The sequence below is a fragment of the Henckelia pumila genome, chromosome 1, assembly GCF_033568475.1.
Source record: "Henckelia pumila isolate YLH828 chromosome 1, ASM3356847v2, whole genome shotgun sequence".
NCBI lineage: Eukaryota > Viridiplantae > Streptophyta > Magnoliopsida > Lamiales > Gesneriaceae > Henckelia > Henckelia pumila.
In genome coordinates, this window is record NC_133120.1 from 60,724,350 (window position 1) to 60,749,881 (window position 25,532).

General features: G+C 35.5%; 1 protein-coding gene and 1 long non-coding RNA gene across 2 annotated transcripts; one reads left to right on the plus strand and one right to left on the minus strand.

Annotated features, from left to right (window-relative positions):
- Positions 1–13,424: 13,424 nt before the first annotated feature.
- LOC140875269 (stemmadenine O-acetyltransferase-like) lies at positions 13,425–16,160 on the minus strand. The gene is made up of 2 exons (XM_073278922.1): positions 15,665–16,160; positions 13,425–14,466 (listed from the first exon to the last, which is right to left on the minus strand). Exons 1-2 carry the CDS (start codon positions 16,106–16,108, stop codon positions 13,606–13,608), a joined length of 1,305 nt encoding a protein of 434 aa, XP_073135023.1. The 5' UTR covers positions 16,109–16,160; the 3' UTR covers positions 13,425–13,605.
- Positions 16,161–21,869: 5,709 nt separating this feature from the next.
- Positions 21,870–24,168, plus strand: LOC140875936 (uncharacterized). Its single transcript, XR_012148615.1, has 2 exons — positions 21,870–22,100; positions 23,877–24,168. It is a non-coding gene; the product is annotated as an uncharacterized lncRNA (long non-coding RNA).
- The last annotated feature ends 1,364 nt before the right edge of the window (positions 24,169–25,532 follow it).

A 25,532-nucleotide genomic window follows, 5' to 3' on the forward strand; every position in this document is an offset into this window, starting at 1 on the left:
GTTTTGCGAAACAAGAATATTCCTCTTGTTCTAGTCAATGTCGAGGTACCGAAGAAGCCACTTGGCAGCTCGAGAGTCGCATGCGTACCAAGCATCCAGAGTTGTTTTAAATTGTAATTCATATGTTGCATTTCATTGTAAACTTTAGTTATAACATCAGTTCTGATTTTAATAAATGATGTTCTAAGATCTTTCTGATTTCGAGGACAAAATCTTTTAAGGTGGGAAAAATGTAGTAACCCGACTCTTTTTGAGTAATTAAACTTTCTAAGAATGTTTAATTGATAAAATGAGATTAAAGAACTCTTATTTGAGGAAAATAAGTAGAAAATCAGATTCAGGATGTTCGAACTCATTTTAGTGGGAGGGTACAGTTCGGAAGCTCCGAACTTGAAATCAAAAGATCCGATATCCTTTGGATAAGAATTCATAGGGTTTTGATTGGTAATTTGACGGGGTTGAGTTTGGAAGCTTCGAACCCTCATATCGAAAGCTCCGAACTCTGTCTGCATTGTCATGGTGAATTGTCCATTAACTGGAAATACGTTCAGTGGGTAGCGATCAAAAGCTCCGAATGAGAGATCGGAAGCTCTGAACCAGTTCGTAACGTCCGAAATTTTGCCTGTAAATAGGGTATGAGGCTGCCATTTCCAGTTTCTCATTTCCACAGCTTCTCTCTCGTTCAGTATCTAGTTTTTAGTCTTTTTAGGCATTGTCTCTAGGGCTAGGAAATAGCGAGGCACTAACGAGATCATAGCGAAGTTGTTCCTAGAGTTTGGGGTCATCACCATCACTGGGCTAACGACGGACGCAAGTAATACTCCGAGATCCTTAATAAATTTGGGACTATCTACTAACTTAGTTATGACTTTTAGAATTGTATAAGTGATACGGTATACATTTGATTATAGGTTTGTATACTAGAATGTTCACCTAGACTTGACCTATAGAGGGACGTAAGTACTGACTGAGATATCCAGCTGAGTATGCATTTTTATGTGTTGCATTTTATCTGTCATGATATTCATGTATTATTCTTATGTCCATGTATCCCGTTGAGTTGATCTCCTTAGAGATAGCCATACATATAGTAGGGTCACTCAGCCCTAGTTTGTGGACGATTGGACATCATGAGTCACAGTGGCCGATGGGTCGGAAGGGCTGTGATGTTTCTAGAACATTCCAGATCTACGTCCGAATGAGTGTGCTAGTCATCAAGAGGGGTATTTTTCAAGTTGGTACTATTCACTCTAGCGCCTCCAGTCTGAACATGAGTTTATTTGTTGATCCAGTTACCCAGTTCACGTCATATACATGCACATATAGGTTTTTATACTCATATTTTTGTATTGAGCGTTAACGCTCACACCCTTGTTTATCTCTTGAACACCCCATTCCGTGTGGAAAACCTCAGGTTGGATGATCCTAGCAGGAGTCAGCCCCAAGGTGAGGAGCATCGCCATTGAAATTCTGGTTACTTGGTTCAGTTGTTTTACTTGGGTTGTATTATGGTACACTTATTCAATATGGTTGTACCTTAACCAGTATTTCATATTGATGTTTTTTATTTGGGTTTCTTTTTATTCTAGTTTCCCTTGATTTATCTGAGTAATGTTATTTAAGATTTAGTTGTATGCTTAAGTTCTTTATTAGCAGGTGATTCCAAAGAGAGTCACTACATGTTGCTTCAGGGGAAGAGCCTTCTAGTCAACCATGACAAAGGTTTCCTATCCCATCTAGAGTCAGGAATCTCAAAAACTACAGACATCTTCAAGAGATGGATTCACAAGAAGATGAAATGAAGAATAAAAACATCCTAATTTCTCTACTGCTTTCTGTTATTGGATGTGAACAAGTTTCATAATTATATGTTATGTTGTTACTAATATTTTTCTCTTATTTTAAGTAAAATCTAGGTTTACGCATCACCAAAAAATGATAAAATGTTATATAATCTAGTTCTTGGTGATTTGTTTTCTTCACGAAAATCAGTAGACTATTGTCTCTTAGAAAATAAGTAAAATGAGTACTTCAAAAGAACTTTGTTGCCTATAGAAAGTAAACAAGTAGACATTTGTAAAAACAGTGTTACATAATTTCCAGAATAGTAGATCAACATACCATAGAAACAGAAGTATTAGTCCTTAACAAACATACCTCGGTTACAAAAGAAAAATTTTACGTGATCAATTTCAATAGACTGCGTCGCATATCTCCTATGTATTTTTTTAAAAAATATTTCATTTTATAAATCCGTTGTGTTTTCTCACTACAATTCATTCATTGAATCTTGAAAAAATCATTTATTGTTGTTGCCATTTTTGGAATGAGACAATAACAAATTTCTGTTATACATGTACATTTTTAAGAAAGGAGTTGTTTCTCTCCTAACGTTAAACATTTTCTATATATATGACATCAAGATCATACGATTATGCTCTCCGATTCACATGTATTCTTATCAAATATCTATCATCTTCAAAAGACATAAGAGACTCAAGTTTATCTTAAGTCTTAAAATCCAACACGCAAAGAAAGTCTAATCTAACCAAGAAGATTGCTTGTGCTACTGCTTCTCACAAACAATTATTGCATTATTTGTAGAATGTGAAGAAGTTATAATCCGTGGAAAAAAACTTTCACATATTATTCATTGATTATATTAGTGTGTCATTTTCTAGGAGTCTCAGTAGGCAAAGATAAGACCCGCGGAAGTGGATTTGTATATTTTGGGGATACAATAATTGTCCCTTCTGGTAGAACGATCGAACCATGTAGCTTGAGCTGCTACGTGGTTTAAAAGATTTAAGTTGTCTCATTACCACCAGCTATAGTTTTTGGTAAAGCAACAAGAGCTTGGTCCTACAGTTGGTATTAGAGCCAAGGTCATGGGTTCGATTCTCATTGATTTCAAGAAGTGCAATTATTGGGAGAGAGGTTGTTGGGGTGTAATAATTGTCCCTACTGATAGAGCGATCGAACCATGACAATTGGGGTATTGTGCTGTTTAAAAAATTTGAGTTGCACCATGACCAACAGTTATAGATTTTGGTAAAGCGGTAAGCGCCCAGTCCTACAGTATATGGGTTGTACTTATCAAAGTCTTCTAGTGATACCTTCTGGAAACAGAAGAAAGGGATTTCCAGAAGAAGGAGAGACAGAGAAGTATTTTGTCCTTCGAACTTTCAGAAATAATCCTTGTGTGTTATCTCTTTTCTAATGATTTTTCATTGTTTCAAAAGTGTCTTATATTTATTTCGCACTTTTAAGTAGTTTGCTAAACTTACCATCAAGAGAGATTTTCTTTCGGTTTCTCACAAAGTCAGAAGCACAGTTTTTCAGTAGCAGAAAAGATAATTATTTGAAGTGTTTATTCAACCCCTTGTTAACACTAAAAAAGGTACGGCAGACGACCACCTTTTTTTCGTGGGATCTTTCCTTTCAACGTAGCTCAGAATCTAATCCGGTGACCTACATACATTAAACAACTCGTGAATAGGCATCAAAAGAGTTTTTTGGCATAGACACTCCGACGCCCAAGTCAATACGAGGACCACGAAATAAAGAAAACTCAAGAATGAATATAATTAGGTGCCCATGAATTATAGAGCATACCTCTATTTATAGATGAACCCTAGGAATAGTCCTTCTCGGATTGAAGGATTGTCTTCCCATTTTGAATTCATTTCCTTATCTAGGATTGTTTCCTTATCCAAGGGAATCTTGACAAGATCATTTTAGATTTGCTTGCATATAAATTTTTTCTTTTTTACAACTCTATATCTTTTGGCTTAGATCTTTACCTTATTACCCCAAAACACTACACCATATGTCCCAGCCCTTTCCATCCAGCACTCTCATTTTCCAGATCAGGGCCACCGTAACTCGGATCCGCCCGTTTTATTCCTACACTTATTTTGACAGCACCAACCCTTTAGGTCACCCATGGAAGTCTCCCCAAGTCCTCGGTCCTACATTCCACAATATCGGCCTTCTCACTCTGATCATCCCAGGTCCTTGGGTGCCCTAGTCACCCCTTTACACCAACAGGACATCTTTTCGCTGCCATCTTAGGTCTTGGGGTGTTCAAAACCACCTCGAGCCTCTACCCATTTCTTCCCCTCGGTCAGGACCTAATACAATATGGGGGAATCATCAGTTCCCTCCTCCCTTAGTCGGGTTAGAGTTTCACTTGCTGTCCTGATTCAAATGAGTCTCGATCCCAATATGTGCGTCCTAAACACGGCCACTCTTCTTTGAAGATTTTTTGAACTAGGCTGTTCCCCAGAGCATCACATCTGCGATGTAATAGGGTTACCCGAGATGACACACACCCATCATAATGGGCTGATCATTAGATTTTTTGGGCCAGTGGTACATCTTTCAAGGTCCTCGAATCCATATGATATTGGGCGACGTGGACGTTCAAGATCACTCCCCTACTCATATATAAGCATCGTCCCTTGCTCATTTTCATCTCTTCTCCCTTGCATTTTTCTTGTTTTCATCACTTCGTGCTTCTGCCCCTCATCTCCCATTTTTGTGGTTCTCGCTCCGCTTGTTCTCCTCCATTCTCATATTTCTCTCACCCACTTTTCAATTATGTCTCATACTCACCCTACTTCTTCTACCTCGGGTGCTAGTGCCCAAGATTCAGCCTAGGACGAGTCCCCAGAGCCGAGGTCTGGGCGTCCCAAGAGGGCCTGCATACAACGTGACTCCACAAAGATTCTTTCTCCCCCTTAGCCCTAAGGTCCCTCTGCCCCTCTCACCGCTCGAGGCCTAATCCGCAAGCCCCTTAACGGGTTTGAGCTCATCCCCAATGCCCGCTACCCCTTTTATTACATCCAAGAAGAATGATGCACATAATTTCACTCTCTTCTTTGCGCATGTTTTTGGGCCTTAGATATTTCTATTCTGGTCCACTTCGTTCATAATTATCCTTTGTTCGGCCCAATCTGTAACTGTTGGTTCATTAATAATGGGCTCTTGTTGATTGAAAACGTCGTATCAACTCCCTTCCCTGGCCTCCAAATGGACAAATGGTAGATAGTTGTTGCTTCATAATATTCAGGTTGATTTTCTTTCATGTTTATAAAATTTTATTATTTTAAAATAAAATGTTTAAAAGAATAACGAGACAATATGTGGGCAAATAAACTAAGAAAAAATGATTTTTTTTGGTCCATTAACTTGTCTATTTTTTATTTTGGTCCATTAACTTTTCAAATTATGGTTTTATTACACTAACTTTTAATTTCGATGATTTTGGTCCAATTGTTGACGTGGTAGCTAGCTTGATATGTCAGTATTTTTTGGTGCCACGTCATCATTTTCCGATGTGACATCAGCATTTTCTGGTGTCACCTTAGTCGTTGGACCAAAATAGCTGAAAACTAAAAGTTAGTGTACCATAACCAATCTTTGAAAAGTTATTTGACCAAAAAAAATATTTTCTATTAAACTAATTAGTCGACAATCATGCCATAAAAAATTAGTAAATGAGTCTCTAGTAAAATATATTGTTAACTTTAGTTTGCACAAACTTACTTATATAATTTAAGGTATTTATTGTATACTACTTAAAATTTAAGATTAACCTAAACTTTCAGTACTTATGGTTCTACACGGCTCCGGTTTCTAATTATTTTACGAATCGATGTTGAATTTCAATTCTATGTTTCCGATTCCGATTTTGAACCAAAACTCAAAAGCATTTTTTGTTTGGATTTTGAGAAACGTGTTGAGATGCAATAATTGTTACAGCTTTCGAACCATGTAGTTAGAGCTGCTGTGATGTTTAAAGATTTGATTTGCATAGCTTTAGGTAAAACGACAAGTACTCGGTCCTACAATTAATATAATAGGCCATGACATGTGTTCGATTCACATTGATTGCAATCAATGACGGAACTACATATGTTTAGCCCGGGTGGCACAAATATTTTTTGAAATTTTTTATATATTAATTTTGAATAATTTTGGATTAATTTGATATTAGCTTGGTTAACTCAATTCAAAAAACTAAAGCATTTGAGGGCTTAAAATTCTAACTCGGGTAGATTGATATTTAAGTCACTTCACGTATGTCAAGTCATGTTACGATAATTCAAGTTACGTTATGATAAGTTATGCCTTCTCATGATACGATATGGTATGTTATGAATATGTCTATGAATTATATTATGTTTTAAAGCCAAACTTGAATTCTTTCAAGAGAATATATGTATGTCTATTTTGATGTTTGTATGATCGATAGGTCCCCACTTGCTGAGTGACGACCATATCACTCACCCCCTTACTTTCCTCTGAGATGATACCGAGGAACAAGTAGAAGAGAAAGAACACGACATGTTTTGAATTGCTGATGAGAAGAGATTATTTTGATCTATACCTGTTTGTTAATTTTGAGTTTTATCGTTAGTATTCTGATTTTTTAAAGTTGAAAGACGCTTCCACAAGTTTTATTCATTTTTGGGAGTTTTAAGTTGTAAAGACGATTATTTTGGAGTTTATTTATGAAATAAACTAGTTTGGTTTAGAATGTACTACGAGGCTTGTTGTTTTTATGATTTGGTTAAATTTTAAACAATTCCGATTACACGTCTCGATCGCGGGATGTGACAACATGCCTCATCCCAAATAAAATTCACATATTTCCTTGTTAAGACGTTCAATGGAAACGAAATTTTTGGAAATCCGGCTATAAACCAAGGATAATAACCAACTAAACTCAGAAAACTACGTACATCTAAAACATTGGCTGGTCTAGCCAGTTATTAATATCTTCAATCTTACTTGGGTTCACAGACACACCATCCTCCAAAATTTATGATGGATATAAACATATATTAAATAAAATAAGTAGCTTAACTTGTAAAAATTAAAATTTAAAAAGACCAATTCTTAATTTTTAAACCCAATGAGGGTTGAATAGTCATTTTAGACCCTAGAGGGGTTAATTTTCAATTAAGAAAATTACTTTCCTATAAATACCGGAGGATGGATTCATTTTGAAGGTAATTGATTTGTTTCTCATTCTCAATCTCTCAACTTTTGTTATCGCGGAGCAGATCACTGACTTGAGAGGATCACCCGGTGCCTCTAACGTTTGTTCGTGAAGCAGGTGACAGCCCAGAGAAGATTATGAGATCATCCAATTTTATCAGGTGGCCCAAGAAGCAGGAGACCACACGACTTCATATCTTCTTTTTCAAAGATCACCCGAACTCTGCTGATTTGGTTACTCAATTTTGTAACCTTCATCATATTGGCGCCGTCTGTGGGAAGTCACCTATTCACTGAAGATGCAAACACGCTCTCATACCACCCGTAACAATGAAGGTAGTCAGGAGGTTCGACCTCCTGTCCCACCCCCCCCCCGCCACAACAGGAGCTCCGTATCACTCCTGATGCATTGAAAGCCATGTTGGAGTAGGCTACCTCACGTGCAGCGACTGAAGCAATAACACATTATCTGGTGGCACAACAGACAAATCAGGAGAACAATCAAAGTATGAATGGCGAGCTACCTCTCCCTTAAGACCAAGAAATAAGGCACACAGAGAGAGAGAGAGGAAATTGAGATGAACAGGGTGCCACTCTCGAATCCAAGATGGGAAACAATGTTAAAAGAAGATGAGTCATATAACAGCAGGCTCATGCGCACAGAATTTCATACTGAAGAGAAAGGATAGAGTGCTTTGACAATCATACCAATCCGACGCAGCCCGTTCACTCCTGTCATTCTAGCTGAAGTACTCCCTGCAGGAGTAAAGATAGCAAATCTGCCAGAATACAATGGAACAGGAGACCCTCAAGATCACTTGGATAAGTTCTACGCAAAGGCTGATCTATACGAACACATCAATGCTGCCTATTGCAAGATCTTTCGGACTACATTTTCAGATCATGCTTTGACCTGGTTCAATAAACTCCCAACAGGCACCATTGCAAGCTTGGAGCAATTCACTCAGCGTTTTCTCCATCAATTCTCTATTAACCGAAAATACCAAAAGACTGCATCTTACTTATTCTCGATAGTACAGAAGGAGGGAGAAACCTTAAGAGAATTTGTGCAACATTTCACTCAAGCTGTCCATGAAATCCCGCACGTCAATCATGATTTGCTAGCAGGAATTATGCAACAAAACCTACGACACCGGAAGTTCAAAGAGTCCATAGTAGGAAAACCCCCAAGTACCCTAGAAGAACTACTAGGAAGGGCCGAAAAATACATACGCATTGAGGAAACTGTCGAGCCGCGATATTTGGGTAAAAGAAGAAGAGAGGAGGAAAAGCCGAGAAAAAACCAAAAAGAAGAGAAACGAGGATTCCAGGGCCCTCATCTTCAGCACGTGCCTTTAAATGCACGTCTTACTGATATAATAATGGTGGCAGAAAAGCAAGGCTTGCTGCAGCCACCGCGGCCGATGAAAGACAACCCAAAGAGACAAAAATCCGACAAATATTGCCATTTTCACAAAGACAGAGGGCACTCCACAGAAGATTGTTTCAGCTTAAGGGCGGAGATAGAGAAGTTAATCAAGCATGGCTACTTAAAAGATTTTGAGAATAAATCTCACCAACATCAGGGAGATGCCAAGCCCCGTGATAACCACAGAAACAGGGAACCTCAAAAAAATCAAGATGCACAAGGCAAACGGAGCGGAGCTTCCCATGAGAACCTGCCAACTAGGGGTTATCACTGTAATAACTGGGGGCCCAGCCTGTGGCGATTCAAACAGAGCAAGAAAGGCCGTTCTGTGAAATGCCCAAAGACCATATCACTCTCCCCACCAGGTTCAAAACCAAGACATTTGTGAAGTGTCAAAAGTCTCCATAGAAATGACATTCACTGATTCAGATAGAGAATTTCCATTAATTGAGCACAATGATGCATTAGTTATTTCCGCTACAATCTCCAACTTCTGGATGAAAAAAATACTGATTGATTCTGGAAGTTCGACGGATATCATTTTCCATAATGCATTTGCTAAAATGGGAATAGACAATGCGTAGCTAACACCCATTAACACCCCTTTAGTAAGATTCTCTGGAGAAGTAGTGAAAGCGATAGGGGAGATTACCCTTCCTCTTTCCCTAGGATCTTATCCAAGGAGAGTTACGAAAATGATGAAGTTTCTCGTAGTAAACGCTTCCTCCGCATATAATGTCATATTGGGACGCCCAAGTCTAAACATGTTCCAAGCAGTGGGATCAACTTATCACATGAAGTTGAAGTTCCCCACGTCTGAGGGTGTTGGTGAGGCCGTTGGTGATAGCAGGCTGGCTCGCGAATGTCATGCAAACATTTTGCAGAATTCAGCCAACTGCAAAAGAAAAACAAGGACGGATGAGATTTCATTGAAGAAGAGGAAGCAGCCGAGTGCAATTGAATCCACACATAATGAAGTGCATACCGTCGAAGAAGAGCTTGAAAGTGCATACCGTCGAAGAAGAGCTTGAAAGCAAGAAAAATTTGGAGGCCACCGAAGCGCTTAAGCGAATAGAGATAACCCCAGGAAATTCCAAAAAAACTCTTAAGATTGGCACAGACATGACCCCTGAGTCAGAGGAGATACTAACAGTTTTCCTACGAAAGAATGCGGATATATTTGCTTGGCAAGGTGACTGATGACCAGGAATACCATATGAATACGCCCTCCATCACCTCAATGTGGACCCAAGGATGAAACCATTAAAGCAAAAGAAACGATCTTTTGGAGCAGAAAAAAACAAGCATATTATGGACGAGGTATAGAAGCTTGTAAAGAACAAGTATATCAGTCCAGTTTCGTACCCCGAGTGGCTGGAAAATGTGGTGCTCGTTCCTAAACAAGGAGGAAAATGGCGTTTGTGTATAGACTTTACCGACCTGAACAAGACTTGCCCCAAGGATATATTCCACTTACCACGGATCGATTTACTGGTTGATTCCACTGCCGGGTATGAATTGCTCAGTTTATTGGACGCTTATCAAGGTTACAACCAGATAGCTTTGGCACCCAAAGACCAAGAGAAAGCTAGCTTCATTACCGATCAAGGTATCTATTGTTACGAAGTGATGCCATTCGGATTGAAGAATGCAGAGGCCATATATCAAAGGCTAGTCAACAAAATGTTCGAAAAATTAATCGGGCGGAGTATGGAAGTTTATATCGATGACATGCTGGTAAAAAGTGTCTTGGCTGTCAAACATATAGACGATCTCAGTGAAAGTTTTGAGATATTGAGGAAGTATCGAATGAAACTAAAACCCTGAAAAATGCGCTTTTGGAGTTCCAGGGGGAAAAGTTTTAGGGTACATGGTGTCCCAACGAGGAATAGAGGTGAACCCTGAAAAAATCAAGGCAGTGCCTTGGACACTAAGGTTCCGTTTGGACATATATTTATAAAATATTTTTTTTTACATAAAAGTGTTTTTTAAAATTTTTTATAAAATATTTTAAAAGTTTTTTGAAGAATAAATATGTGTTTTGACAACTATTCTATAAAATATACTAAGTCTTTTCAATTAGGGTACCCGCAACGATGGGTTTTTTTAAAAAAAAAAAAATTTAGGACCTGCAGGTTGCAACGCTTGCAGCCTGCAGGTATAACCTTGTTTATTTATTTTAAAAAATTTAATTTTTTTTGTGTTGGGGGATGCGTTCTACGCACCCTCTCCCCACACAAATTTTTTTATATATAAATTTATTTTAATTAAAAGGTAAAATAAAGTTGATATGAATGCAATTTCAGAAGAAAATCTTGGAATCTGTATAAGATTAGATAAGATATGCATTTAAAAAATAATTTAATTTTATTTAAAAAATAGAAAATAAAAATAAAATCAACTATAAAAGGCATGAATCTGATTTCATGTCTTCATTCCAATTTCTCCTTGAAATATTTTCGTACATTTTACTCCATAAATCAAATGACAGATCAATTCTCTGGTTCATTCAACAATGATTTGGGTTCCAAATACAAAAGGAAATTCAAACTTTCAAAATTCGCAATCTCGTTCTCGTCTCAACCCTCGTCCTTCTGAATTTTCTTACTCATCTTATTTTCCACAAAATATTCCTACTGGTTCAAATGTCGTTCCTAACCCTCAATATTATTCAGGTTGATTGACTTTCATGTTTATAAAATTTTATTCTTTTAAAATAAAATGTTTAAAAGAATAACTAGACAATATGTGGGCAATTAAACTAAGAAAAAATGATTTTTTTGCTCCATTAACTTTTTCATTTTTTTATTTTAGTCAATTAACTTTTCAAAGTTTGGTTTTAGGGCATCCACAGCAGTAACAACTATCCGAGAGCTTTTTCATGCTTCTCACTCCGCCACGTCAACGCCACCTTAAAAACATAAAACATCATTCAATTCTCCATTATAACAAAAAATTTAAACAACTTTTTTATGGACCCCACACTCAATTCAAATATCTCAACTATCAATTTATTTTATATATTTATATATACATAATTTATATAAATAGTTTAATTTTATTAATGAAATTGTGTATTTTTTTATCATTAAAGAACATAAATATAATTTTTATAAATATTTAATAAATATATTTCATAAAAAAATAAATATAATTTTAATTCAATTTCAAAGTTTTTTTAATATATAATATTAAATAATTAAAAACATAAAAAAAGTAACCGATAAAAAAAAGAAAAAAACTGTAGAGGACAAAAGAAAAGTGTATATATATATAATATATATATATATAATAATGGTTATATTTATATATATTTAAATAATAAAAAATAATTAAAAAAAAGAGAAAGCAAAGGGCGCTCTTGACAGCAAGAGCGCCTTTGCTCTGACATTTTAAGAGCTCCTCCCACTATGGGGGAGCTCTTTAAAAATATGCCACATAAGCCCAATGGCAGCTCAAAAGAGCTGCCATTGGGGATGTTCTTAGTACATTAACTTTTTAATTTCGATAATTTTGGTTCAATTGCTGACGTGGTAGCTTGGCACGTCAGTATTTTTCGATGTCACATAATAATTTTTTTATGTAACATCAGTATTTTTTGGTGTCACCTTAGTCGTTGGACCAAAATAGCCGAAAACTAAAAGTTAGTGTACCATAAACAATATTTGAAAAGTTATTTGACTAAAAAAATATTCTCTTAAACTAATTAGTCAACAATCATGCCATAAAAAATCAGTAAAATTTAGCCTCTAGTAATACTTGTATATTGTTAACTTTAGTTTGTACATACTTACTTATATAATTTAAGGTATTTATTGTATACTACTTAAAATTTAAGATTAACCTAACCTTTCAGTACTTATGGTTCTACACGATTCGGTTTCTTATTTTACGAATCGATGTTGAATTTCACGAATCGATGTTGAATTTCAAGTCCATGTTTCCGATTCCGTTTCTGAACCAAAACTGAAAAACATTTTTTGTTTGGGTTTTGAGGAACATGTTGAGATGCAATAATTGTCATAGTTCTCACTATAGCTTTAGGTAATACGACAAGCACTCGGTCCTACAATTAGTATAAGAAACCATGACATGTGTTTGATTCACATTGATTACAATCAAGGACGGAACTACATATGTTTAGCCCGGGTTGCACAAATATTTTTTGAAATCTTTTATATATTATTTTGAATAATTTTGGATTAATTTGATATTAGCTCGGGTAACTCAATTCAAAAAATTAAAGCATTTGAGGGCTTAAAATTCTAACTCGGGTAGATAGATATTTCTGGTTCCGCCATTAATTGCAATGAGTGCAATTATTGGGAGGGAGATTGTTGAGATACAATAATTGTCCCCATTTTTTAAGATTTGAGTTGCACTATTACCACCAATTATAACTTTTGCTAAAATAACAAGCGCTAGAACTCAATCATACAACATTGTTCTTACTTCGGTTCCACATGGTCAAGTATACATAATGGGATGTTATGGCCTACCGCCTACTTACATGCTTCCCCGATTTGGTCATGTAAATTTCGAAACGAAGCATTTTACCATAAATTAAAATAATAATAATGATAACAACTTGTGTATAGTTTAATATACATGTAAGTCTTAGTTGATTTGTTATTGGTTAAGGCATTTTCGTCTTATATAACAATTTTGCAAAACATATTCTCAACCCGATGTCTCTCAGCCCGATGTCTCGTAAAAAAATATTAATTTTTATGTAAAAAAAATATTATATTAACTGTAAATATAAATCGGATCAATTCGACTGACGAATATAAATCCATCTCATAAATACCTACTCATTGTATAATTAGTAGAAAAATTACAACTTTGATATCACGTGTCTTTGTTTCATTTCACTTTTTTGTTCTTTATATTATCGAATTTCAATCTGATATTTTTACTCTTTTAGCAATTTTTGATATTTTTATCCATGTGGTGTTGATGAAATGCTATCCAATGTCGTAAAAAATGTATCTTAAAAATTGCAAAACAAATACCAAGAATTCTAAACACTTATTGAAGATGAGTCGCTCTGGACTGGAGAACTCAATTAAAGTGTTCAAATTACGTAACTCAAAATTAAACACTCATCAAAAGAAATAATTAAAGTTGTGCTCGATCGAACTCATCCAACTAAAAAAATGGTCAATTCATAGCTCTCCACTGACTATCATCGTAGGTTCCAAGTCTAGTATCTCATGATCCGTCGGTAGGTTCGCAATTTGTTCCTCCGGCAGTGTAACCGAGACAGTTCGCCCTAATCCGGGTTCTCGTGCAGGCATCACTATAATCAAACCTTTCCCTTCCTCATTCCCCACACTATAACTCACATGCACCGGCTCCTTCCCTTGGTCGAACCTCGCGGCGTATGTGAGCGACTGCCCATTATCCACATCAAGCATGTGTTCCATGTTAATACATCCTAACTCATGATCAGAATCACACATCCCATAGGGCAATTCGTCGTCTCCCTTCACGCGCGAGTGGATGGAATTCGCCACTTTTCCGATACCACGGCTCGTCAGATCCTCCACGTCTACCGAAACTGACGAGAAACGCATAGCATTCCCAAAATAACCGAGTGGCACGGACTTAGGTCCTCGATTTCTCAAGTCCACGCACAACGAAAGGGAGCGTTGTTTCCGGCCATCGAAAGATGTCGGCTCCAGCCACCTCGTGATGCGCGACCATAGCAATGCCACTAGGGCGTCGAAGGGATCGGCATCTGGGCACTCGTTTCGAGCTAGTGACATGCATTTTTCGACAGATTTGCTGGAGAATTTCATTGTTAGAGTTGCCATTTTCCTATGGTACTTCGGCACGGTTCCCGGTGGAGGGATCCCGTGGGCCGCGGGAGGCGCGGAGAGTTGGAAGACAGGAGGGTGGAGGAGCGGCTGGCCGCGGTTAACGTCGGTCCAAGATTTGATCAGTAGGGTTGCACTTGTTATGTCTGCATGCATGTGATGGCATCTGAGGGCAATAGCCATGCCTCCACATTCAAAATTGGTTATCTGCACAAAGTAATTATTATAATATAACAATTCATTGTTTTACTCGTTTACATTAGGAATTTTAAAAATTAAAGAATAATATTTTATATATATGCTACGTGGATTATAAATTTACAAGTAATTTTAATTAGATGAAAGGGGAAGATAATTTTTATCTGCTTGCTTAAAAAAGACAAAATCAATTATTTGGCTTAAAGAAAATTATTGTCAACCGGTCAAAGTCAAATTGGAATAGTTTTCTTTGTTAATTTATTAATTCAAAAATATTGAATCTGAAATCTAAAATATTTTTTTATTAAAACTATTAGATTATTTGGTTTTCAAAATTTTATTAGATTATTTGTCAATGGAATAATATGAAATTAGTTCCTTGGTTTTAGTCATATAATATTTAGTTCTTTCTATTTAAATAAATAATTAATAAATACGTAATAAAGATTGAGCCGGATAAATAAATCATAAAATATAGCGTACGATCAACATTTTTCACATAATAAACTTGATAATCCATTTTATATTTTGATTCGAGGATTTGCGATCACCTTAATTCTTTACTTGAATAACATAAGCCCTAAAAAGTTGATAAATATCTACTAAACATTTTTTAACAATCAGTCATCTAGACCAAAGAAAGGGGAATTTTTTGAAACTAAAAAACACCTTACAAGTATTAACCGTGAGAAAATATTTTTAAAAATGGGGAAATTTGGTCTCTTTGTGATTTTCTTCTTCTTTTCAGTTTGTTATCTTTGCTTTTTTTAATCATTTAGTTATTTGCCACTATCTTGTGAACGTAGAGTTGGTTTAGCACTAACATGACGCTATGTGTCAAGCGACACATAAACGCTCATGCAAAAATGACTAATTACAAAACAAAGGATTTAAAAACAATTTTTCCTAAAACTCAATTTCGATAATATAAAATATCAAAATTGCAAAAAAAACGAGGAAAAAAACAACAAAAAACAGAAAAATAATATTCCCTACAAAATGAGTAGATCTAAGATCATATCTTTAAATTGGAGTGTACCGGAAATCCTCTATACTTGAAAACAAGTAGGCCCTATTTTGGAATCGAATTATGTGGATAGTCATCTACCAAATATATTTCCCAATTAATTCAACCGGACCCATATCAAAATCATATTAATAACAATCAAATAAAAATTAATCACAGTATGGATCCATTTTGTTGTACCTGGATCCGAAAGGGAGACCAGAAGCTCGGATCTTGGGGCATGTCCTCCCAGGCCATCAGATCTTGCTCCTCCTCGGCATCGGCCGATCTCAGCCATTCGTTCAGCGTGGTCCCCACCCTGGCCCTAACCATCCTAACCCCCGCATCGTTACACTTGATCTGCCACCCGCCATATTCCGGGTCACGGGTCAACCGACCCGTCACAACCGGGTATTCATTCAGCAACTGGGACAACGAGACCCGGAGATTGTCGAGCTGGTCCGACATCGGGCCGTGGATAAATGGGTTGGACTCGTAGTAGAAAATGACTTGGACCTTCCGCAGGCCCATCTCTTGATCCAGCTTAGAGAATTTGTGGACCTTCCCGGGCTCGATGGGCTTGCTCGAAACCACACTCAAAAGTGACGTCACCTTCACTCTGCTACACTTTCTTGATCCTTCCATCTTTGGGAAACACTTTTTTCACGTAAGTTAGCGTGTGTGAGTGTGTGGTGATATGGTTGAAGGGATGGTTTTAATAGGGGTGGATGGGGATAGATTGGTGTTGGTTGGGGGTTATTTAATGAGTCATGAATTCAATGTGTTTGTGTACACGGTGGACCCATTGATCAAGGCTAGCCGATTCAGCTCATGTTACATGCCGTTTTCGTACATGCTTCATGTCCAACGATTTTGATATTTGATCGTTCGTGTGATTATGAGGAAGAATTATCGGGGAGCAATGATTATATCGAGAGTATGTTACTTTATGAACGACTCGATTTATATTTAGATTGAAAGGTAATTATTTTGCATAAAAGGTAGTACTACTTTTCATAGATGAAATCGAATAGCAGATCTAGTTTAGAAAGTTGATTCGTTAGATAATCTTGTAAGATTTTTGTGTTGTATTGATGGTAGAGAGATAATGTTAATAATTGTCGTTTCACTTGTTTGATCGTCTATCTCTTCAGGTTACACGATCCAATTGAGAAAACTAAAACGCAATTCTGGCCCTGACAAATATAACGATGAAATGATACGTACAATTATAATAGTTCTCCTTTGTATTAATCAATTGACTCAGGCCTGGAGACTCTAATTGTAAAATAAATAATGAAATAGCAAAATATTTAACATGAGTTTCTGGTTATAAAATATGTTTAGACTTTTAGTACTAATTTCCAATTAATTTGGTAAAATCTAAATGAAAATTATAGTTGTATCATCAATATCTATGCAAATTTTTTTTTCACAATATTAATATGGCTAAAGAATACGGAGTGAGTACCTTATTTGTATTTTATCTATAATTATCATATATTATCTAGTATTAAAAAAATTTAAACTACTAAATATTTTTTATTTTAATATAAACTTTTGAATATTTAATTCACCGTGTTAATACTGAAAATAATATAAAAACTTATTAGCATAAAAAAAATTGTGTGTCCGAAATCTGTTGGATCGTTTAGTGCATTTAGAGAGAGGTGTATACATCACTTTGAATTTTTATTCTTAAGATGAGTTCAGTTGTGATGACAACTGAACTATTAGTTCTTCTTTGACTGTCAATATCAATTAACCAACAGATTAATTATGCGAAAAGAGGTCGACTAACAGATAAAACACAAAAGTGATGGCTCGACTGAAATGAAATAACACAAAATATGTTTTTGGATGTTCAGATGTCACCCCTTCTTCATTTTGGAAAGGTTCACACTAGAAGGTTTGAGTGTTACAAACGTTTTGCTAGACCCCGATTCAGTAAGGACTTAACACTACCTTGACTGAAACTCTTAGTACCTAGCTCAAATACAATACACAATCCTCGACTGGTTTTAAAAATTTGAACTTTACACTTTAAAAAACTTAGCACGATGTGATCGTAATTGATCGGATATAAGACTTGAATGAGTGTGCTATATTAGTTGTGTAGACTTGTGTTTTTGAATGTGCGACTGAAAGTTTCATATCAAAAGATAGCTTGAATGCGTAGAAAGTTGAAGAGCCTTCTTCAGCTGACTTTCAAGCTTATTTATAGGCACTGATTTCAATGGTCATAAATTCATACAAAAGTATATGTTTATCTCAATAAATATCCGTTGTTTTGAGATGTACGTAACTCTTGGAAACAATTTCTGAAAGATAGTACAACTCTGTCCACTTACAAAAATGGATAGATAAATTACTTAACTTAGTCTTTTATTTTTATTTTTATTTATTTTGTTTAATACCAAAAATTCGATAATGTGTTTCCCAACAAAAATAGTTTATGTATATAACTATATAAGTATATTGCATGCAAGATACATTATTTTTCTAATTGCAACAATGAAAACTAATATTCATATTCAATAAATAATATTATATATATGTATATAAATTTCAATAATAATATTCTACGTTATCAATTTTTTATTTTATTTTTTTCAAAAAAACTGTATATTATCAATTTGAAGTGACCTTATCTAAATTTTTTGGAATCCCCAATCATGAATATATATTTAGGATACACGACAATTAAGAAAAATATATATTTGTTTTAGACATAATCACACAAATATTGAATATACCCAAACTGCGAACTTTAAATTATTTTTAGAAAGTATATACTAATTTTTATTAAATTTCAGGAGGTGAAACTCTCGTATTAGAACGTTTATGCGTGTGTGTACAGCCTTCACAACCACCCCAATTCGACCAATATAAAGCTTAGTCTGGAGTTTATCCGATAGGTACTTAATGCATTCAAAAATTTTACATCAAATAAATTACTTCGAACCGATAATCAATGATCAATTTCTTCAATATACCAAGCCGAATGATCCCAAAATATTTATGTGTATCAAAGAAAACATATGAGATGACTTTGCCCAAAGGCGAAGCCACTTCGGCGCTCAAGTCAGTTTAGGATTCGATAGAAAAGGTATGGAAATTGAAAGGGATAGAAAATATGTAAAAGACGTGTAAAAGCAGGTAAAAGGCGTATGTAAGACGTGTAGAAAAGGTTTTATGAGCATGCAAAAGCTTATCGTAATAAGGGGTTAAAGACCCCTTATTTATAGGAAGAGAGTCTCATTTCATATAAAATTTTAATGTACAAGGCAACTAGAACCATGCATATTAATGCAATATTCTGATATATCTCTAAAATATAAATAAAGATATGATAGGATTTTTATCATATCATCAATACTACCTCCCGAAAAAAAGTGACGACGAGTGAAATGATGGAGGAACTTTAAAGTTGTTGACTTTATATTTTAGAGCATGTAAGACAATATTCTGGTTGTTAGAAATATTTTTTGAGCGTTCGTGACGGAGTGATCTTACTAAGATGTGCCAAATAATGTGGCTAATATAGTCGTCAGATACTGAATAAATAACAAAATGATCTTTCATGCATAGTCGATAAAGAGTCGTCAAAAGAGCCCATATTGATTATAACGCTCAATAAAAATTCGGGTCAGGATACCCAAACCAACAAAAATTGAGCATAAGACGGAGTCCAAGAAAATACTGATTGCCGCAAGAAGTCCGTAGAGATCCAGAGTAAAAATACATGTCTAAGAATACCATAATTAAGAGTCCAAACAGAAATATAGTCTGATACAACGATGATCCGAGCTGTTTGAAAGTCCATCTCAAATAAATATCTAAAGATTTGGCTAGAACCAAGCTCAAATAAAGAGCAATAGACGACAATCTGATGAAACTGAACTCAAATAAACAACAATATACGATAATCTGATGAAACCGAGCTCAAATAAAGAGCCATATATAATAATTTTTGTTGCCGAGCGTGTGGTGGGGCTTATGTATGTGCCAAGTTAATGGACTTTAGGTGCCGAGTTCGTCAGGTTTTTTTGGGAACAACCACGTTTTGCGTGGACTTACATAGTGCCGAACTAGTCGGGCTCTTTTGGGGGCAGCCACATTTCGCGTGGGCTTACATGATGCCGAGCTGGCCGAGCTTTTAGGATGGCCACGAGTGACGTATACTTATATTTTGCAGAGCTGGTAGGGCTTTTAAGGTGGCCACGAGTGGCATGAGTTACACAGTGTCAAGCTGGTCGGGATTTTAGGGTGGCCACGAGTGCCATGGGCTTAAAAAGTAGCGAGCTGGTTGGAATTTTGGGCGGGCCACGAGTGGAGTGGACTTACACGGTGTCGAACGGATCGGGCTTTTTAGGGTGACCACGAGTGGCATGGGCTTACACAGTGCCGAATGGATCGAGCTTTTTAGGGTGGCCAGGAGTGGCGTGGGCTTACACAGTGCCAAGTTGTCGAACTTTTAAGATGGCCACGAGTGGCGTGGGCTTACATGGTGTCGAGCTGATCAGGATTTTTAGGGTGGCCACGAGTGGCATGGGCTTACACAGTGCCGAGATAGTCGGGTTTTAGGGTGACCACGAGTGATGTGGGCTTACACGGTGTTGAACGGATCGGGATTTTAGGGTGACCACGAGTGGCGTGGGCTTACATGATGCCGAGCTGGTCGGGCTTTTTGTAATTTGTCAAGCTTTTTTGGGCTTATAAAGTGTTGAGCCATAGATTAGGGCCTTATTGCTATATGACATGCCTGATATCGTAAAATAAGGTCTTAATGCGAGATTGTACGCCCGATATGTCATAGAATAGATCCTTACTGTGAGATTGCACGCCCGATGTTGTAGAATAGAGCCTTATTACGAGATTGCACGCACGATATCTGTAAAAAGACTCAAACAAAATATACAATGCAATAGGAGTACAATACAATATCAGATTAATTAAACACATGGCCTCACATAAAATTATTATGAGATATCCCACATCCGATATTGATCAGTTTCCAAGCATGTGAAGCAGGTCAAGATGTGAAGATATTTCTACTAAAAGATTTAGAGTTTGAGAAACTCGATCTACATGAGATAATGACATAAAATTGAGAAGTAAGTGTGGGTGAAAGAGTAAGAGCAGTATTTATGACATGTATAATTGTAGCGCCTAAAAATCCAATCTATTAAATCGCATGCATTAAATTAAATAAATATTGTGATTATTATTTTTAATTTTCATCGATTTAAAATTCTTTATCTTAATTATTTGTTAATAAAATATTAATTATTTATTTAAGCTATTTTTATTGTACTAAATAATTAATTAATGCTTTTAATTGTTTAAATTTATTTGTCAAAATGATTTTTATGTGCAACTTAATTGTTTTAAATATTGTAAATGTTTAAATTTTCTTAATTAAATGATTTTAATTATTTAGTTTATTTGTTTAAATGATCCTAACTATCTCGTTTATTTATTTAAAATAATTTAAGTTTATTGGATAGTTATTTAAATGATTTTAACTGTTTAGCTTATTCATTTAAATATTTATTGTCCAACTTATTTATTTTAAATAACTTAAATTTAGCGATTAGTTATTTTAAATAATTTTAAATGTCTAGTTTATTTATTAAATACCTTTTAAACGTCCAAGTCGTTTTAAAGATTTTTATTTCGCTTGTGTATTTTATTTACATGACTTTTAAACAATCATTTAGTTTATTTAAATTATTTTAATCGCTCTGTTTATTATTTAAATATTTTATTTAACATCGTGACATCAAAATAACTAAAGTATTGATTTTAATTTCTAAGTTAGTGTTTAAATTTCTTCAAATGTTTATTTGTTTTTGTGCGGCTAAATTTCATAAATTAAATTCCATGTCTATATTAGCTTTAATATTTAAATTTATAAAATTCATGGTGATTTAAAAGATTTAAGTTTTCTTAGAATTTAATTTCGCCAATATTTAAATTTAATTACTTAAATTGCTTGTATTGGGGACTTCCGGCTTCGGCGCGCGACAAAGGCGGATACGGCGGGAAAAATCCTTCATTTTAAATATAGGTGACCTAAATTTCATGAGAGGTGAAGAAAATAAAATAAAATCTTTATTTTAAATTTTTCATTCAAGAAAAAATTCTCGTAAGCGCATTTTCGCGCGTAATTTTTTTTAATTTCCCAAATTAGCCTTTTTTGACCCGGACTTGTGAAATTTTATTCTTGGCATTTAAATTTAAATATTCTAGACTTAGAAATTTAAAATAGGGGCAATTCTACAAGCTAAAATTTTAATAGTACAAAAAGCACTTTTGAACTTGCCCTACTCTCACACACTCACACCTATACATACATATACTTATTGTATCATACCACAACTTAAACCCTAGCCCCTAAATACTCACTAGCCGCCTCTCTCTCCCATTTTCTCTCACTTCACGCCTTCTCTTCCTCCTCCCCATTTTCTCACGTTTTTCACCATTTCTTCACCTCCCTAGACGCCGGCCGTCCTCCCCTTCCATCAGCCGTCGTACAGCTGCCTTGGGACCACCTTGAGGAGCCAAAGTTTCTGCTGGTCGTGAGCCACAGCCCTTGGCCGCCCTATTCTTTTCTTGGATTTGCAAAGTCTAGGCAAGAATTTCTCCTCTTTTAAACCCAAGCATAGGACATATATTTATCTTGGTTCTTCACCTTGATTTCAAATTTTTGGAAATATTTTGTGCATGTGGGGTGTGTATGGACCGAAAATTCAGTAGGGGTGGGTTTGAATTTCGAAATTTTGCTTCTGTCATTGCTAGAATGTTTTATGGATTGAAATGAGATGGGAATCTTGCATAAATTGAAATGTATTGGCGAATTGATAAAAAATCAGTATGTATATTGCTATTGTTCGGTCACTTGAGGTGTGTGTATGATGGTTTTTAAGCCCCTCATGGTGTTGGCCAAGTTGTTTAATGCTTATGCTTTGAAATGTTGTAAATTGAATCGAGTTTGTGGCATTGGATTGAAATATTTTTTATGAATGGATGAAAGGAGTGGAGGGGCTGCCTTGGTATGTTCTTTGGGGTTAAACATGTGTATTTGGATGTGTTAGAGATGAGTTATAGGGCTGGTCATGGGGCAAATAGGTTGGATGGTCGTCCCGTGGAGTTTTGTAGGCGTCGGGCTATTGTTAGGGGAGAAGTAAGGTAGCGTCGGGCTAGAGTCTTGTCCAAGGGCTTTAGTTGGTGGTATGAGCATGTTTAATAGTTGTTCTTGAAGGTTTTTGAGGTATAATAGTTTGAGGGATGAGTTTGGGTAGCTATAGTTGGAGGATGACCAAAACAAAATTTTTGTCACTTCGTCTTATCTCGGGAAAACAGGTCTGATAAGGGCGGTGTTTGAGGTTTGGACAGGGGCTACCTCTGATTTTCTTAATTTATGTGATGTTAGGATCATTTCGGTGTAAATTGGGCCTATTTCGGATAAAAATCGATTAAGTTATGTACTTTTTAAGTTGGAGTGTCTTGAGCAGATTTTTTCTATTGACTATGGGCTGTCCGGGAGTCTAGATTTTTGGGTTGTTTTTGCCATAATAAAATGTGAATACAGGTCATAGAGTATTTTAAGGTGTGTTTGAAGTGCCGGTTCGAACGGAAAGTCTTTTGAATTTTAATAGAATGAGTTATGGATTTTACGGGTTAACCGCTCGAGTTAAGCCCTTGTGAGCGTAAACTTAAGTGGAATGAGGAAAGCCTTTAAGCCGAGAGTACTCCCCTACACTCCAATCATCCACAAAAGTTATGTCATGCTATCTTTTGAGTTTATGTCATTTAAATTATTCAACGCCCATTTATTCGCGTGTGTGACTTCAAAATTCATTTATATTCTAGTACCGAAGTCTTATTTAAAGAATGCTTGTAAAGATAAATGTTGAAATGAGAAATTGTTGAATGAAAGGAAAGGTTAATGAATGAAGTGAGTTGATTGTGACTTAGACGTGCAATGATGGGTCAGAGGATGTCCTGGGTCACTTGCCAAAATGAGACGTGTAGATCGGGAGACATCTCGGCTTCCCTACCAAATTAGACGTGTAGATCGGGGTTGGGAGAAATCTCGACTTCCCTACCAAATCAGAGGGGCAATGTGGGGCCGAAAAGAACTCGGTTTCCTTGCCAGCATTGTATAATATAGTCATTGATCGATCAAAATCATAGTCACAATCGAGGATCCAAATTCAAAAGTAAAAGTAAAGGATAATTGATTCATGAATGTGTTTTCCATCGCATATTGCTATTGTTCTTACTTCGGGCATGTTATGACTTTTTCCTCTTCGTGTGAGATTCATAAGTGTACTTAGTACTATTTTTAGTATGATGCATTATTTTGAACTCTTGCTATATTATTTAAATCTTGATGGGTTTTTAGGTTCACTACTATGCTTGGTGCATGTTGTACTTTGTTGAGATCGAGAGGCATGTACTCTTGAGTGGACTGCGATGCGGACACGGCACATCCCTTCGACCTATGTTATTCTTCCGTAGAAGTTTATTCAAACTTAAATGTTATGAAATATTTATTTTGTTTATTTGGAAAATGTAAATGAAATGATTTTTAAGATTTGTTTCTTGGTCTGTGAGGGTTAAATTGTAAAATTTTGATGTTTGTGATGTTGAACTTTTTTCCCTAGTTTCTCTTTCATTTATTCTGGGCTAGTTTATCTGTGTTGTCGGTTGCTTTTGTTGTTTGCTATCTCTGTCAGGTGGGTTTTAAAATAAACAGATGGGTCATGCCGAAATTTTTGAAAAACCCGCATTTTTATTTAAGTTTATTTACAGTAGAGGTTTAGGGTCGTTTCAATAATAATCGAATATAGTTTTTTGTAATCGCAAGAAACAACAATTATCACTTCCACGTAATAGAATCACGAAGGATACAAGGTAATTTACTTTATTTCAATATGTGCTTGGAAATGTGTTAGAACAAGAATAGTTTGCTAAAAATATAAACATTAAAAGACTTATATTTATTTCTCGAGTTGCCGAGTAGGCTTGACTAAGTTATCACATCGTGTCAAGCTAAGGTGTCTGATAGTAAGAATCACAATAAGTTGAGCCCTTGCAAGGTGAACTGAGTCTGAAGAAACACTGAAATAAGAGTTATAAAACACCAAAAAACAAGACACAAGAGACCCAAAATAATAATAATATATGATATTTGAAATAATGAAGCCTAAGAAATTTATTATGAAATATCATTGTTCAAATAATGATGAAATCCCGAACCCGTAAAACTTGGCATAATGAAAGTGAGATATAAAAGACATCAAAACTCGAGTAGTAAAATATTACGAAACACTAGCAAAATGATGATTAGTTCGCAAAATGATGCATCACATAAATTTCTGTTGAGATGCAAAAGTAAATAGTTGTACAAAACCGATGAGAATATATCTAAAAAAATGATTTAATTCAACACGATAAAAGTATCGAACTTTAGCAATTCCCATTGATAAATTCAGCCCAAAATGAAAAAGGTGTTAATTCATGGATATGTCATCATCAAACCACCAAACCAACACATCAGTTTTAGCGTAAAAGGACGACCCGAGGTTATCAAGAAATCAATTACTTTTTTTTACTTCCTTCTATTGCATAAATATTCTAATAAAAGCTATCTAATGAATTTCAATTAAGAAAAACATAATTGAAACCATTATATTCATAAGGTAAAATTATTGGACCTAAATTTCATAAACTGAGAACGAACAAAATATTTTAATTTACATGTGAGATACACGATGACTTTATCAGTCTTTCTGACTTACATCTTCTGCTATCATAATTCTTATATACCGAACAACTGAGTCCCTGGTAAATGAACCCGATTAATTTAAGCATGGACTAGTTCAGGGAAGTCCAACTAAACTAATGAAGTGTTTGCAATCACTAAAAAAAAGTGAATTTTAGCTTTTGGCTTAAAAAAATCATTTTTGTGTGTTTTTTAACCTAAATTATGTGTTAGCTTATGCTCAACTTAATTGAAATCCAAAATCTAGTCATGTGGTGATTATTATTCTCCAAA